At 43.4% G+C, this 16,506-nt stretch overlaps 1 protein-coding gene across 1 annotated transcript; it reads left to right on the forward strand.

Annotated features, from left to right (window-relative positions):
• The first annotated feature begins 6 nt into the window (after window positions 1-6).
• On the forward strand, window positions 7-15,957 carry LOC105443566. Its single transcript, XM_011676881.2, has 3 exons — window positions 7-110; window positions 11,188-11,698; window positions 14,982-15,957. The coding sequence occupies exons 2-3, from the start codon at window positions 11,197-11,199 to the stop codon at window positions 15,443-15,445; spliced, it is 966 nt and encodes a 321-aa protein (XP_011675183.2). The 5' UTR covers window positions 7-110; window positions 11,188-11,196; the 3' UTR covers window positions 15,446-15,957.
• The last annotated feature ends 549 nt before the right edge of the window (window positions 15,958-16,506 follow it).

The following is a 16,506-nucleotide window of genomic DNA, read 5'->3' on the forward strand; positions in this document are numbered from 1 at the left end:
CGTGACGTGCTATGGGTATGAAGAGCGATTGGAATACTGCACTGACAGCGGCTGGGGAGTGCATGACTGCACACATTCAGAAGATGTAGGTGTAGCATGCGACGCCACAGGTGAGAATACATAAGGGCGGATCAAGAATATTGTAGCATAACTAGTCCAGTAAGTTAGTAAGACATAGAGGGCGTTACTGATAATTGTGAAATATATATGTGCATGGACATCGTAAGAAGTCGGTCAGTCGATGTTGAGCTGTCGTTGCGACAGGTACAAGAAACTATATAAAGTTACCCAAACTGCCAACACTCTGTAAGTGTTATTTCTTTAGTCCTGTCAGATAATCTGTGATTGCGGGAGTAAGTGAATGAGAGCTAATCCACGTTATTTCTTACACGATATACTTTTGTGAGAGCCCACTGAGAGATATAGTTGATGAATGATTGTCGAGAGCGTGGACCGGATTTTGACAGACTGCAAGGCAGAACGCTACCCCGGCAGAGCCCGGTTACGCCACACTGGTGGCAGCGGTGGGATTGAAGCAACGTGGCCGAGCAACTCAGAACGAACTCCTCCAATAGCGAACCCGGAAGTAAATTGGCGCCTACGCATACAGTGACAGTGCCTACACGTAGGAGGTATAGCGCCTATACGTGTTAGGTATAGCGCCTATAGGCGCCACGTTGGAGGTATAGCGCCTACAGGCGCCATGTTGGAGGTATAGCGCCTATAGGCGCCACGTTGGAGGTATAGCGCCTACAGGCGCCACGTTGAAGGTATAGCGCCTACAGGCGCCACGTTGAAGGTATAGCGCCTACAGGCGCCACGTTGTAGGTATAGCGCCTACAGGCACCACGTTGGAGGTATAGCGCCTATAGGCGCCACGTTGAAGGTATAGCGCCTATAGGCGCCAGGCAGTGACAGCGCCTACGCGTTGGAGGTATAGCGCCTATATAGGCGCCGGCAGATATAGCGCCGAACTGGAGTTTGTGTTGTCATAATTATAATAGAGAATCCTATAATGGCTGCTCAACGAGTGACTATGGAGGATGAAATTGTGATGCTTGCAGCGGAGGTTCAGCGTGGAGATGAGGATCTTCGACAGTCTAAGATGGAGAACCAACAACTCTTAGAACAGAATCGACTTCTCAGTCTGCAAGTGGAGAGGCTACATATGGAGCAATCTCCAATAAGTTTTCCCAACTACTTCCAGGGTGAGACAGCGCCCACTACAGTTCGCAATGAACAGGATGTGACGGAGGCTCATCCAGGAGCCAAAGAGGGAATTTTTCGTGCGGCAATGTCGGCTCCAACCAGCACTCCTACAGCTGCTCTTTTAGCAGATAATGGGACGCCAGTGGCAAGCCTCCTACATAGACATGATTTGGACATGCCTAAGGTTGACACACCCAGAATGAGACCCTTAAACTATGAGATGCGCAGACCCGAGGTGCTGAAAGATGGAATGGGATTTCAGCCACATTCAGTCGTCAAGCTGAATAAGCCTAACATAACTCCTGACAGATTTGATGGGAAGACCCCATGGAGGGATTATGTCAGCCATTTTGAAGCCTGTCGGATGGCAAATAGTTGGAGTGATGGTCAGGCGAAAGTGTTTCTTGCAGCCAGTCTCAGGGGGGCCGCAATAAAGATCCTGGGTAACAAGACAGTAGATACGTCACATATCACATATCACGAACTGGTGAATCTCTTAGGGAAGAGATTTAAGCCCGGACAGTTAGCTGAGAATTACCTCCTGGAACTGCTACATAGGCGCCAGGGGCCAAGAGAGACCCTACAGGAGTTAGGCCAGGCCATAAGGGATTTGTCTACATTGGCATATCCAGAGCTAAGTGAAGATGCTCAGGATCGGTTGGCTAGGACACATTTTTCGGAAGCAATAGAAGACCAATCTATCAGAGAAGGAGTTTTGCGATCAAAGCCAGCAACAATGGATGAAGCCATTCAGGCAGCCCTTGCAACAGACAACTTCTTCAAGCTAGAAGAACAAAGGTCTGGCCGGAGACAAAGGCAGTCAAGGGCTGTGGATGTTGATTCAGAGGTGACAATCAATAAGATCTGGGAAGAACTCAAAAGGATGGAAGAGAGATTTCTCAAACAGGAAACACCCATCAGAACTAGTGAACCAAGACAATCGAGACCCAATGCCTACAAGCGGAGGAAAGCAACAGAGACTGATGAGTGCTACAAATGCCATGAGCATGGACACTTCCAATGGGATTGCCCTCAGGGACGGGGAAGTCAGAAGCCTTCGGGAAACGGGACCCAGCCGACTCAGGAGCCCGGGAGAAGGCTGGACGAGAACACGGGCTCAGGAGAGACACAGAGTCTCTAAGTGGAGCACCTTCTATAAGACAAGTAACTACAAATTACAGATCGGACAAGGCACGTTGTGGACTCTTTGTTGAAGTAGAGGTTAGGGGGGTGAAGGCAAGACTTTTGGCAGATTGTGGAGCAACGGACACAATTTTGTCTTCATCCTTGTATCATCGGATCTCTTCAGCAAAGAGACCAAATCTCACTGGGGTCAAGGTCAGGAATGCAGACGGTAGTAGCATGGAGACATTAGGTATTGCTTGGCTTGAGCTTGGGTTGGGAAAATGCAATTTTCTCCTCCAGGTTGTTTTCGGTAATACCGATCAAATTATTATTATTATTATTATTTATTCGGCAAAGGAAAACATTACATATCAGTGTACACAATACAAAATAAGACATAGTTATCAACCATTCGAACGCCAGGGACAGAAAAAGTTAACTAAATTACTGTGGCATAAAGCCTCCTGTCCCAATTCCAATGGATGATTTACATAAAACAGAAATAAGAAGTTTAGCCTTGGGTTACCTTCAAAGTTGAAAAGTAATTAGGGCCTATTAAACAATTATAAGTGATGTAATTAAATGCAAAATGCGGTATCATTATTTCAGATACATTATATAATATTAATCAATTACAAACAAATGTATAGGCTAATTAACATTTGGCACATTGAATAAGTGTAGGAGATGTTGCTGTATATGGCAACATATTAAAATATAAAATAGCATATTAAATAGCATATTATAACCGTATCTCCCCTGACAGCAAGGAAAGAAGATACTATAGAAAATGAAAGGAAACTAAAAGAGACAAAGGATTATCAGTGATACATTTTCTTGAAATCAAAATTACAGTGTATATTTAGGCCTGTACCATAACAGGATTCGACATGACCACACAATCCCAATATATATATATATCCCATTCAAGGTTACAAATATTCATAACACTGACCTATACCAAAAGATAAAATTCCAATGAAATATATATGACCCATAAAAGATACAGGTTACAAATATCTATAATACTGACCTATACCCATGATACCGGAAGAACAGTTCCATAACAAAAGAACATCGTTATTTTGCAATTATAAACACGTGCGTGTTAACAATATAATAAGCGGGGGAAATATTAAGGAGGAAAAGAAGCAAGAAGAGGCGGAAGCAGTAGAATTTAGTATTCAGTTTAATATAAAACCACTCAACCGCATCCCATAGGAAAGTGAAAAGTATGCCGCAGACCTGCCGCAGACTTTTAGTCTGCAGCAAAGAGTATGCCGAAGTATGCGGCAGAAAGAAATTTTGCTGCAGACTTGCCGCATACCAGTATGCCACAGGAACAGTCTGCGGCAGATCTGCGGCAGGATGAAATTTTGCTGCAGACTTGCCGCATACTAGTATGCCACAGGAACAGTCTGCGGCAGATCTGCGGCAGGATGAAACTTTACTCCAGACTTGCCGCATACTAGTATGCCACAGGAACAGTCTGCGGCAGATCTGCGGCAGGATGAAATTTTGCTGCAGACTTGCCGCATACTAGTATGCCACAGGAACAGTCTGCGGCAGATCTGCGGCAGATCTGCGGCAGGATGAAACTTTGCTCCAGACTTGCCGCATACTAGTATGCCACAGGAACAGTCTGCGGCAGATCTGCGGCAGGATGAAATTTTGCTGCAGACTTGCCGCATACTAGTATGCCACAGGAACAGTCTGCGGCAGATCTGCGGCAGGATGAAACTTTGCTCCAGACTTGCCGCATACTAGTATGCCACAGGAACAGTCTGCGGCAGATCTGCGGCAGGGTGAAACTTCGCTCCAGACTTGCCGCATACCAGTACGCCACAGGAACAGTCTGCGGCAGGTCTGCCACAGGAAATCCCATTAAAGTCTAATAGGGCCAATTGAAACCAATCATCTCATGCATATTCATTATTACTTTACACGTGTGACAGAAAAATACATCTATCATGATTTGTTAAGCAAATTAAGACAATGCACATCATTTTTGTGATTTCTATTTTCCTTTTGCCATTATTAACCAATAGATTATTTTGTCTGATCATGTTACAATAACATTCACGTTTAAGCAATAGATATATTGATTACTAACCAAGAAACTATGATTACTAACCAAGAAACAATATACATATTTAGTATATATATGTGTACGAGCCTGTGTCACTTTAAATGTTACTCATGAATACACTTCAAATGATCAATGTGATGAAGTTAATACAATTGAGAATAGAATACACCTAATTGGTAATATCGATATATATTGGTATTACCTAATTGGTAATATCGATATTGCCAATATCGATTATGAAGTATCAATTAGTTTATCACTGGTTCTTCTACATGCATACTTTATTGCCACGTACTGGATATGAAAGAGTATGCGGCAGGTCTGCAGCAGGTCTATATGAGATATGAATATTCATGACGAAGAGTCTGCGGCAGGTCTGCAGCAAGTCTGCGGCAGACCTGCCGCAGACTCTTCATCATACTGAAAGAGTATGCGGCAAGTCTGCGGCAGACCTGCCGCAGACTCTTCATCATACTGAAAGAGTCTGCAGCAGCATGCCGCAGACTTGCCGCATACTCTTTCAGTATGATGAATATGATGAGTATGATGAGTATGATGAATACTGAAAGAGTATGCGGCAGGTCTGCAGCAAGTCTGCGGCAGACCTGCCGCAGACTCTTCATCATACTGAAAGAGTATGCGGCAAGTCTGCGGCAAGTCTGCGGCAAAACTAATTTGCATGTGAAAAAGATGACTGTCTGCGGCAGGTCTGCTGCAGATCTGCGGCAAGTCTGCCGCAGGAGTATGCGGCAGGCTCATTTCTTTCCTATGGGATATTATGCTCCAGCCTCCTCTCCCCTCTTACCCTTTCAATCATTTAAATCCCACACTGGCGGAGGTGACACCCAAGCGCAGCAAGCCAGGTCGACAAGGAAGTCTCGACCACCCCCGTGCGCAAGGACTCGGGGAGTTCGTCCCAGTAACGAGGAAATGCGTTAATTGCAGAGCCGTGCATCCGTTGAGTCCGCGCCCGGAGATGAACGAACCTCACCTCATCAGTTCGACGAGCATTCACCAATATGGCACGCCCGACAGTGCCGCATTCAATAACACGGAACAACGACTTAACAACATAAGAGATCAAGCAATATTTTCGGCGGGATTCAAGGGATTGCCAATTCAGAAGTTGGAGCCTATTCTCGTAAGACATTTGTTGGCGTCTTTGCCTAAGGGCAACTCTAGTAGCTCGACGTTGTATCGTTTCAATTTTATTCGAAAGTAATTTTGTGTGTAAATGCCAAACTGGTTGTCCATATTCAAGTATGGGTATAACAAGAGACTTAAAAATAGAAAAGATGGTGTGAGGAGCCAGTGACCTGGTGACTGATAAAACAAAGCCCAACATACGATTTGCTTTGCGGGTGATATATTCTACGTGGTTATGCCATGTTAGTTTATTGTTCAGCATTATGCCGAGATATCTAAACTCTGTTACTGATTGAAGTAGGGTATTGTTAAGAGTATAATTTGGGATACCGGGCTGTCTGGAACACGTGATGCGCATTACTTTCGTCTTTTTTTCGTTAATGCGCATTTTATTAATTATACACCATTCATTGAGTTTGTCCAGGTCATTTTGGAGAATGTGCATATCTTGAACATTTGAGATGGGTCTATAGACTAATGTATCATCTGCAAAAAGTACACATGGCGATATGGTTTGGGTTAAAATGTCATCAATAAATAAATTAAATAGGGTGGGGCCCAACACACTCCCCTGGGGCACACCTGATAAAACAGGAAACCAAGATGATAGTGCACCTCTGTGAATAACTCTTTGCTCCCTATTACACAAAAAAGACCTTATCCATTGCCATAATGATCCTGAAATAAAATACCTTGAATTAAGTTTTTGCAATAATACATCATGAGGCATTAAATCGAAAGCCTTTTGGAAATCGAGAAAAATCGCATCAATCTTTGGAGGGGATGGTACATCTAAGATACGTAGCCAACGGTTTGTAACGTTTAGCAATTGAGTGACGCACGATTTACCTTTAACAAAGCCATGTTGATTAGGGTTGAGTAAACGATATTCTGTTGTATGGTGTTGGATTTCGTTCGTTATTACTTTTTCAATGATTTTACACACTACGGATGTCAGTGCAATCGGTCTATAATTACTAGGTAAGGAGCTATCACCAGCTTTATGTATCGGGGAAACATTGGCCTGTTTCCAAGACATTGGCAATTGACCAAGAGACAAAGAAATATTAAATAACTTGCATAAAACGGGTGAAATTGGAACAGAACACATTTTCAAGAGGTTTGGGGTTATGTTATCCGGACCAGGTGATTTATCATTACGCAGGTTTCGTATCACCTTAGAGACATCACATGTAGAAATATTGACATTCTGTAAATATGGTACGAATGCACTGTGTTCCGACCTGGGTTCGGGAATATCATTACAAGTACTATTTGGAGTGAACATGGTACTGAAATAATTGGCAAACACCTGTGCGATCTTGCTCGGTTCATGTTCGGGTAATCCATTGTTGTCAATTGAAAGGGGAGCACGGTTTTTCCTCTTACTACGAACAAATGCAAAAAACCTTTTCCTATTATCGTCACTATCTGATAACAATTCATTCAAATACGAATAATACGACTTGTTTATCAATACTTTCACTTGGTTACAAAGTTCCCTATACGCCTGCCAACTATCGTTGGTATTCAACTGTTTCGATATCTTAAACATTCTATTTTTCTTACTGATCATTTTCTTAATGTCAAGTGTTATCCAGGGGCTTAAACGGTTATTGCGGCTTTTTTTGCGGGGAATACAATCACGAACCGCTGCATCAAAAATATCCATAAAACCATCCCAAGAATTATCAATATTATCAGTATCCATAAATAAATCCCAAGGAGCATAATACAGTATGTTATTGAAATGTTCTGTGTCAGCCTTGTTATATTGTAGATAGTCACGCAAAATTTGTTTTGGCGGAGACATCTTTTTCAACTTGACCTTAAAACAGATCGCATGGTGGTCGCTCGTTACTGGATTTGCTTGAGTGCACACATCCAAAACCAAATGCGGGCGATTAGTAAATAGAAGATCTATTATTGTCCCTGTGCGAGGATTGTCGGGTGATCGCCGGGTGACGTCATCGACCATCTGACAGATCTAGAGATCCATTGATGACGTAATGCGCTCAAGATGCTGGGCTCTTAGGATTGGACATACTAGTTCCAAATGGGGCAGTTCTTGATTTTAAGGCCAAGGAACTCCAGATCATGGGAGAGAGAATCAAATGTACTGATGTACGAGGAGGTGCCTTTTGCTCCAGGGTTGTGGTGGGGAAAACCGTCAGTGTACCACCTGGTCAGGAAGTTGTGCTTCCAGGTCACGCTACAGGAGCACCAATTGGGACAGGATTTGCCCTCATAGAACCACCGGTGAACGGTGAACTCCTCAATAAGGGAATTGCTGTCGCACGGGTGGTCGTAGAAACCACAACAGCAACCCTACCTATTCGAGTCTTCAATCCAGGAACCAAGGCATGCATGATCCGCAAGGGTACATTAGCAGGGCATCTTTCTGTCATCAGTGAGGAAGATATAGAAGAGTGCAGAGGCAACACACTACCTGCAGAAGGAAGCTATGTAGTCCCTGAACATCTCAAAGATCTTTTTGAGAGGAGTACGGAAGGAATCGATGAGAAGTTCCATGAGCAAATTGCCAAGTTGTTGTGCGAAAATCAGGATATTTTCGCAACATCCGACACAGACATTGGAAAGACAGACTTTGTAAAACATCAGATCAACACGGGAGATAGTCCCCCGATTCGGGAGAGGCCCCGTAGATTCCCGCCCAAGGAACAAGAGGAAATTGATCGACAGATTCAGAACATGCTCGCGGATGACCGAATAGAGCCTTCGGACAGTCCGTGGTCATCTAATGTCGTACTTGTAAAGAAGAAGGATGGGTCAAAGAGATTTTGTGTTGACTATCGAAAATTGAACAACTTGACAATCAAGGATGGATATCCGATTCCTTGCATCGATGATTCGCTGGATACACTTGGAGGCGCCAGATGGTTCTCAACTCTGGACCTGGCCTCAGGATATTGGCAAGTGGAGTTGGAAGAAGAAGCCAAGAAGAAATCGGCCTTTGTGGTGAGGGGAGGACTGTATAGTTGGAAGGTGATGCCTTTTGGCTTATGTAATGCTCCCTCTACGTTTGAAAGACTGATGGAACGGGTCCTTAGAGGTCTGCATTGGGAAGTACTCTTGGTGTACCTGGATGATGTAATAGTATTTGCAAAGACAATTGCAGATGAGCTGGCTCGGCTTGGCATGGTTTTCCAGCGCTTCCGGCAGGCAGGTCTGAAGCTGAAGCCCAGGAAATGCCACTTGTTCCGGGAGAGTGTTCTGTATTTGGGACATGTGGTGTCTGGGGAAGGCATCTCTACAGACCCGGAAAAGATCCTAGCGGTGAGGGATTGGCCAGTCCCTACAAGTGTCAAGGAAGTCCAGAGTTTTTTAGGACTCGCTTCCTACTACCGAAGGTTTATCGCAGGATTCGCCAACATTGCCCGCCCATTACATCGGCTAACCAGGAAAGGCCAGACATTCTCCTGGACAGAAGAGTGTGAAGATGCCTTCCAAGAACTTAAGAAGCGACTGCAGGAGTCACCAATCTTGGCATACCCCGACCCAAAAGAGGCGTACATATTGGATACAGACGCTAGCAACGAGGGGATTGGAGCTGTCTTGTCTCAAGTGGTTGACGGGAAGGAGCGAGTCATATCCTATGCTAGCAGGGCGCTGCATAAAGCAGAGAAGAATTACTGCGTCACTAGGAAAGAGTTATTGGCCGTGGTGGTATTTCTGAAGCAGTTCCGACAGTACTTGTATGGTCAGAAATTCACGGTTAGGACTGATCATGGGGCACTCCGTTGGCTCTTGAATTTCCGAGATCTGCAGGGACAGATGGCTAGATGGTTGCAAGTAATAGCAGAGTACGATTTCAAAATCGTGCTCCGTGCTGGACAATCACAGGCCAATGCAGATGGCCTTTCAAGACGACCTTGTCCTCAGTGTAAGCGGAATTTCGAGAAGTCGGAAATCGCTGATGGACAAATAGCACCGGAAGTGGAGGTACCCCGAGATAGCGAAGCGGAGGCAAGAGCGGTTACGATAGAACCCAGCATCAGTAATGAGCAGATGAGCCAAGACCAGGCGCAAGATCCTTCAATCAAGTGGGTCCTGGAAGCAAAGCAGCAGTCAGCGGACCGGCCGGATTGGTCAACAATGGCTTCAAAGTCCAAAGTGGAGAAGTCCTATTGGAGGATGTGGGCACAGTTGGAACTGAAGCAAGGCGTTCTCTACAGGAAATGGGAATGTGACCGATGCCAGAGGATAACATGGCATGTTGTCTTACCAGCGAAGCTTCAAGAGATGGTTGTGAAGGAATTGCATGGTGGCAAGTCTAGTGGTTACCTGGGCATGAACAAAACCAGAAATAAAGTTCGCATGAGGTTCTATTGGGTAGGAATGGATGCTGACATCCGCTCGATAGTTCGGCAGTACGATGTTTGCGCCTCAAAGAAGTCACCGACGAAGAAACGGAAAGCCCCCTTACAGCAGGATTGTGTTGGAATGCCCATGGAGAGGGTAGCTCTGGACGTGGTAGGTCCTCTTCCAGAGACGGAAAGAGGAAACAAGTACATTTTGGTAGTGGGGGACTACTTTACCAAGTGGATGGAAGCCTACCCGATACCAGATCAAACGGCTGTAACGGTTGCAGACAAGTTGGTCAACGAATTTGTCTGCAGGTTTGGTGTGCCTACAGTACTACATTCGGATCAGGGCCGAAATTTTGAGTCGTGCGTCTTTCAGGAGATGTGCCGCGTCCTCGGCATTCACAAGACCCGTACCACCCCATACAACCCCAAGTCGGATGGACTCATTGAGAGGTTTAATGGCACTCTGTTGAACATGATCTCAATGATGATAGAACCACATAAGCGACAAAGGGATTGGGACGAGAAATTGGCAATTGCATTGTTTGCCTATCGCAGTGCTCCCCAAGACTCCACCAGAGAAACGCCTAACATGCTCATGTTAGGGCGGGAGCTGCATCTACCAATTGACCTGACGACAGAGGCCTTGAAGGGTGACGAGGGTGAAGAGGGTGATCGATGTGAAGACGGATTATGCGTTTGCCCTGAGGCAACGAATGCGAGCAGCACACCAGAGAGCCCGAGGCAACTTCGCGGAAAGTGCCCGGCGCCAAAAGAAGACCTATGATGCGAAGGCAGAAGGTAATCCTATGGTAGAGGGAGAGTTTGTTTGGCTCCACAACAAGGCAAAGACCAAAGAAAACTCCCCAAAGCTTCAAAGAAAATGGGAAGGGCCTTATCTCTTTGTTCTGAAATTGTCTGACGTCACTTGTCGGATACAGGGGAAGAAAAATGGCAAACTGAAGGTAGTGCATGTAGACAGGTTGAAACCCTACCAAGGGGTACCACTTCAGTCTTGGCTAGAGACCAATGCAAATCAGAGCAATGATGCTCAGGATGCTCGAGACATAGAGGAGGAGGTTGACCACGGCGATGAGGAAGCTACAAACCATGTTGAACCCCCTGAACCAGCACCAAGAAAGCTTCCTGTCCCAGCTCCTAGAAATCCTCCTAGAAATAGGAATCTCCCTAGTAGATATGCAACATAAGCACTGATTGTTATGTAAGGTGTAACATATTTGGATCTGCAACTAAACCAATCTATCTGCTGTTTGTGTCTCTTTTATGTAGAATTTCAAGATGAGGGATCGAATGGCTAACGAGAACAACTTGAAGTGCTATACCTGTGGGGAGTTCTTCTCGCATAGGAGGAGTCTAAATCGCCACATAACGGATGTTCACCGTAATCGGTCCTATTCCTGTGATATCTGTGGAAAGGAATATAGCCACAGGGACAATTTAAATACCCATCGCAGAATGTGGCATGACCAGGAGAGAGAGAGGCCAAGAGACAGGTGCCAAGAGGGACAGAGAGATGTTTCCAGAGGAAGGCAAAGAGAGGTCACAAGGAAAAGGCAGAGGGATGTGTCGAGGAAAAGGCAGAGGGATGTGTCGAGGGAAAGGCAGAGAGATGTTGCCAGGGAAAGGAAGTATAAGGAGGGATTGTCGAGGCACTGTACAAAGGAAGTGGAACCTACGAATGTGACGCTGACTACACCCGCCAGCTCCGGGATCGATGCTATTGAGATCCGCGTCTCCCCATCGACGCAGGGAGCGGTGGACGCGGTAGCTGAGCCGAAAGGTAAAGTGCTAAGCATGATTCGGCAGATGGAGGAGGAATCGTCAGACTCCGAATCCGACGATTCTGGGGAATCAGCCACCTCCGATCCCCAAAAAATAAAAGTAGGGAAGGACATCTCTGCCCTGGAGATGAACAATATTTTGCCGGGCAACCTAGTTAGTGTAGAGGAGACTAGCTCCTCTACATATTTTTGCGGACAGACAAAATTGATTCAAGAACAAAAACTGAGGAAATATCACATGGTAATATAGGTTTTCCCGCCCAACTTCGTAAACTTAGCATCCGAATTAACGTTACGTTCATTCAAGTTCGTGCGAAATTGAATGACTATGTAGATCAACATTCAAAAAGCTATTTGCGTCGTTCAATTTGATTTAGTAGCATGCGATTTCATACTCTTGTCACGGAGACGTGCAAAATGAGCATTCAATTTAGAAAAGCATGCAAAGAGCATTCAAATTCGTGCCGGACAGACGGTGGTATGTATTCGTGCAGTCAAATTCGTGATTAGGCATCCATATGTAACATTTGTGCATTGCTTTTCATTTGATGTTAATTTGTCACTTAATATACTTCTGTTTGAATAATTTAATGCGAAGTTTACTTATAGGAATCATTATGCGCATTCGTTAGCAGATATCTGCCATTACACAGTTAATTGTCCCCAGAGAAGGTGCACAAGTTGTGACTTCTCTTCTAAGCACAAGCTATACATACACAGATCCTGGACAGCGGTAGAGTTGAGCTTTAGACATGGACATGATGGGAACAAAATACAATGATGAATAAATAAAAAGATATAAAATGAAAATAAATATAGATGTCCTACTCAATCAGGATTGATTACAAAATAACATTTACAAATAACCTCATTTATAATTTAAAAAAATATGAAGACATGACTGTTTAAAGAAATGTTTCATTAAGAAATAAAGATCGAAAGAAAGAAAATATTGAAAGCAATATAAATATATCAGACAAATAAGGAGCTTGTATAATGTGAAATCATGTCAGAAAAGATCATAGAGAAAAAGAATAAATAAATGAACATGAAAACGTGAATATCCGAATAAACATCGAGCCTCATACAATATTGATGAGGTCTTGTTTTAATTTGAATGACCCGATTGCGAAAGAGGTTGCCCATGGACGAAAATGAAAACGCAATTCGCCAAAAAGAATTGTCCTCCCACTTAACTTTGGCGAAATTGAATGACGCTTGCGCATTTCCAAATTGACTGAACCAAACGTTAATTTGAATGTGCATGTTTCAAACATTCGGTGACTCGAAACGAAATTGAATGCAACAAGTTTAAAAATGAAACAGGGGAGCAACGAGTGGAGAAAATTTGCTCAAACATGAATGCACGTTAGTGAAATTGATCGCTGCTTTGACGAAATAGGCCGGGAAAACCTATAATAAGAGGATGTGATCAGCAGACCCCATTCATCACCGACCTCCACCACGTCCACAATGACAGCTCTCTTGAAGCCTGGATGTCAGCCGGTGAACTTGAAAGGGCCATGATTGGCCGGGTCACAGCGATAACAGAAACGACCACAAAGTGAGTGTTTCAGGGCGGGGAGGTCGTATCCGAGGACGAAACCAAGAGAGTGTACTCCGTAGACGTGGTGGTGGGAACCACCAAGGCCCAACTTATTTGATCTTGCATAAACTCAAACTAAGCAGCCAGTACTTTGCCATTCCAACTATGTATTTTGTTGTTCATTCATCTTGAATCCTGCATTCCTTCTACCCTTTACTCTTCGCCTGTCTTTCAATTCATAATTTCATTCATTCTCTCTCTACTTCTTTTGTTCTTCCACTCTACTCAAGTTCTTATGTTGCACTTTGCCAAAGTGAAAGAATTACTTATGTTGTATTGTTACTATGCAACTATATATCGTGTTTACGATAGTACAAGGATGCATTGTTTTAAGTTTGTTTATACTTGCCATTACTGTATCAGTCACTTGCCGTATATACCTCGTGTTTTCATGGGGACATGTACACTGGTATATTGTATTTGTAGGATAGCAGAAGAAAAGAAGGGGATTATGTTTATTTTAACATGTATAAGCATATATTTTGTGTTAGTGAAACATTTTTATGTACGCCTTGATACACCTATGCCTTGTGTTTATTCCATGTATTCCTTTACTTCAGAATTTCTGGTCCTATTCCTTCCGCACCTTTTCTTTCCTAAACCTTCCCATTTCTCCCTACTCCTCTTTTGTTCTTTCTCTAATATTGTACATAGATCATTTGTTCTTATTTCTTAGTTTTTATATGTAGTTTAAGGAGTTTTTAAGTATTTGTATACTTTTTTTCGAAAGATTATTCCGATGACATATCATCGTGTTTGGCCAAAGGGTGGTCCGAGGACTGTCCACACTTGGGGAGGGGCTGTGTAGCATAACTAGTCCAGTAAGTTAGTAAGACATAGAGGGCGTTTCTGATAATTGTGAAATATATATGTGCATGGACATCGTAAGATGTCGGTCAGTCAATGTTGAGCTGTCGTTGCGACAGGTACAAGAAACTATATAAAGTTACCCAAACTGCCAACACTCTGTAAGTGTTATTTCTTTAGTCCTGTCAGATATTCTGTGATTGCGGGAGTAAGTGAATGAGAGCTAATCCACGTTATTTCTTACACGATAACTTTTGTGAGAGCCCACTGAGAGATATAGTTGATGAATGATTGTCGAGAGCGTGGACCGGGTTTTGACAGACTGCAAGGCAGAACGCTACCCCGGCAGAGCCCGGTTACGCCACAATATACAAAAGGTGGAGGGGGGGGGGACGCCTAATGCCCCAAAAATCTCTGACAAGCAACAGAAAACATTAAAACAAAAACAAAAAAACAGAAGAAACAAAATTACAATTTGCACATGTCGTTTTGGAGTCTTCTTTTTATAGGGCCACATGCTGGATGTGCCCCTTAAACCCACTATTTTGTCTTTTTGTTAATCAATGGTGGTCACTCTTATACAGATGTGTTCCTCATGCCCCTGTAAAAAGCAGTTCAAAACTGGACTGAATGTGGTCAGTTGTGCAGCGGTGGCATAAGATGATGCACATCATACTGAAATGGCCTGGTGCATGCAAAGTGTGAATGATAAGACTACATGAAATGATGATCTGTGACATAAAAGGAAATCCAATCTTTAAAGTAAATCGCTCTGAAGGGAAATCAGTTTATATGAAAATCTATTAATTATCTGATCATGAGGAATTTTTAAATTGAATTCTTCGTCATTTTGTGTTCCCTGATTACAGGACGAGGGGGTGGCTTATCAGGAGGGGCAATAACTGGAATCGTCATCGGATCATTATTTGGAATAAGCTGTTGCTATTACTGTTGTTGTAAAGGGGATAAGAAGAAACCACCAGACAATGTGCAGATAACGACCCAGACAAGAATCGAAGGACCCCTCGAGTCGGGTGCTATGATACGAGTCGAGGATGAGGACAACATCCCTACAGCCATTGCTGTCCATCCTGACCCCGGTCAACCGGACCTCCCACCACCATCGTACGATGATATCGCCCAGTATTCGTCGTATGGTGGGCTAGGACCGGAGGGGGCATACCCCCCACCAGCATCGGTACCATCATACCCCTCTGCACCCTCCTCCTCCATGCCCTACCCACCACCTACAGGTGCTTCCGTTACATATCATTTTCCTCCTGGTGATTCGGGTGCGGTCCCGTCTGCACCCCCTCCTTACCCCGACAGCTAATCCTCTTCCGGTGTCGCATATCGAGGGTTCAGTGACACAAAGACGTACCGGTATAACTCCATATTTTGCCAAAATATGTATTCGATATCAAAATGTTCAGAAAAATGTGGGCTTTCCAGGAAACGCAAAGACGTAGCTCTACCCGACACCCCATTGAAGTCAATGGCTAGTGAAACATAGACTTAACTCCTTAAGACCCAAGTGCTCAGTGACACATAAACCACTTTTTCTCAAAATGGAGTTACGTCTTTGTGTCACTGACACCTCGATATCAAAGTAGATGCAAATCGATCCTTATGACTAAAGGAAGGTTTTCTATATGTTTTTTATGCAAATGATCATCTATTACTTGTACTGTTCATAATGTACTCGGTTGTATCCAGTGTACCTGAAGATTCCCAAGTTCTATTGGGTTGTTTATATTATGTATCTGTCCATCATGAGAAAGTTGTCTTTTGTCAGGTTGCAAGTTCACTCTGACATCTTGTTTGTCATTCATGTAATAAAAACATGTAAAATATAAGTAACACGTATTGGAGAAAGGAAAATTCAATCTGTGAGAGAAATAAAAATGTTTAAAGTTCCAGAGCAGCCATCCATTTTTTATATTGATTTTATTTTTATTTAATTATTTATTTTTAAACTGAGAGATTAAAAGAAATACCATTTTCTTTGTTCTTAATGAAGAGATGTAGGGGATTGAGAGGTACTTTGTAGAAACATCATTTCTTAAAAGAAATCTTGTGAAGAAAAACATGTTCAGCTTCTCACAAAGGAAACCGAAATGTTACAACATCCAAACTTTCTTATCCCGGCCTTTGTTAGATTTTCCTAAAACTATCTGATTTGTTTCTCTCATTACTTTGCTTCGATCAAAGGAAACTTAATTCAAGGAAGGACTTCCCCTTTAGATGTCCTTACAAATTGTTATGAATCTTGCCAGAAAAAAACAAAAGATAGACAAATTGATTTGTTATTTTAATAGGTATATAAATTTAATTCTAATTTTATATCAGAGCTTCCAGGTCTCTAAACTTTATTTTTCTCTCTGGAGCATGAGA

This window comes from Strongylocentrotus purpuratus, unplaced genomic scaffold (genome assembly GCF_000002235.5).
Source record: "Strongylocentrotus purpuratus isolate Spur 01 unplaced genomic scaffold, Spur_5.0 spur5_contig_685, whole genome shotgun sequence".
Lineage (NCBI taxonomy): Eukaryota > Metazoa > Echinodermata > Echinoidea > Camarodonta > Strongylocentrotidae > Strongylocentrotus > Strongylocentrotus purpuratus.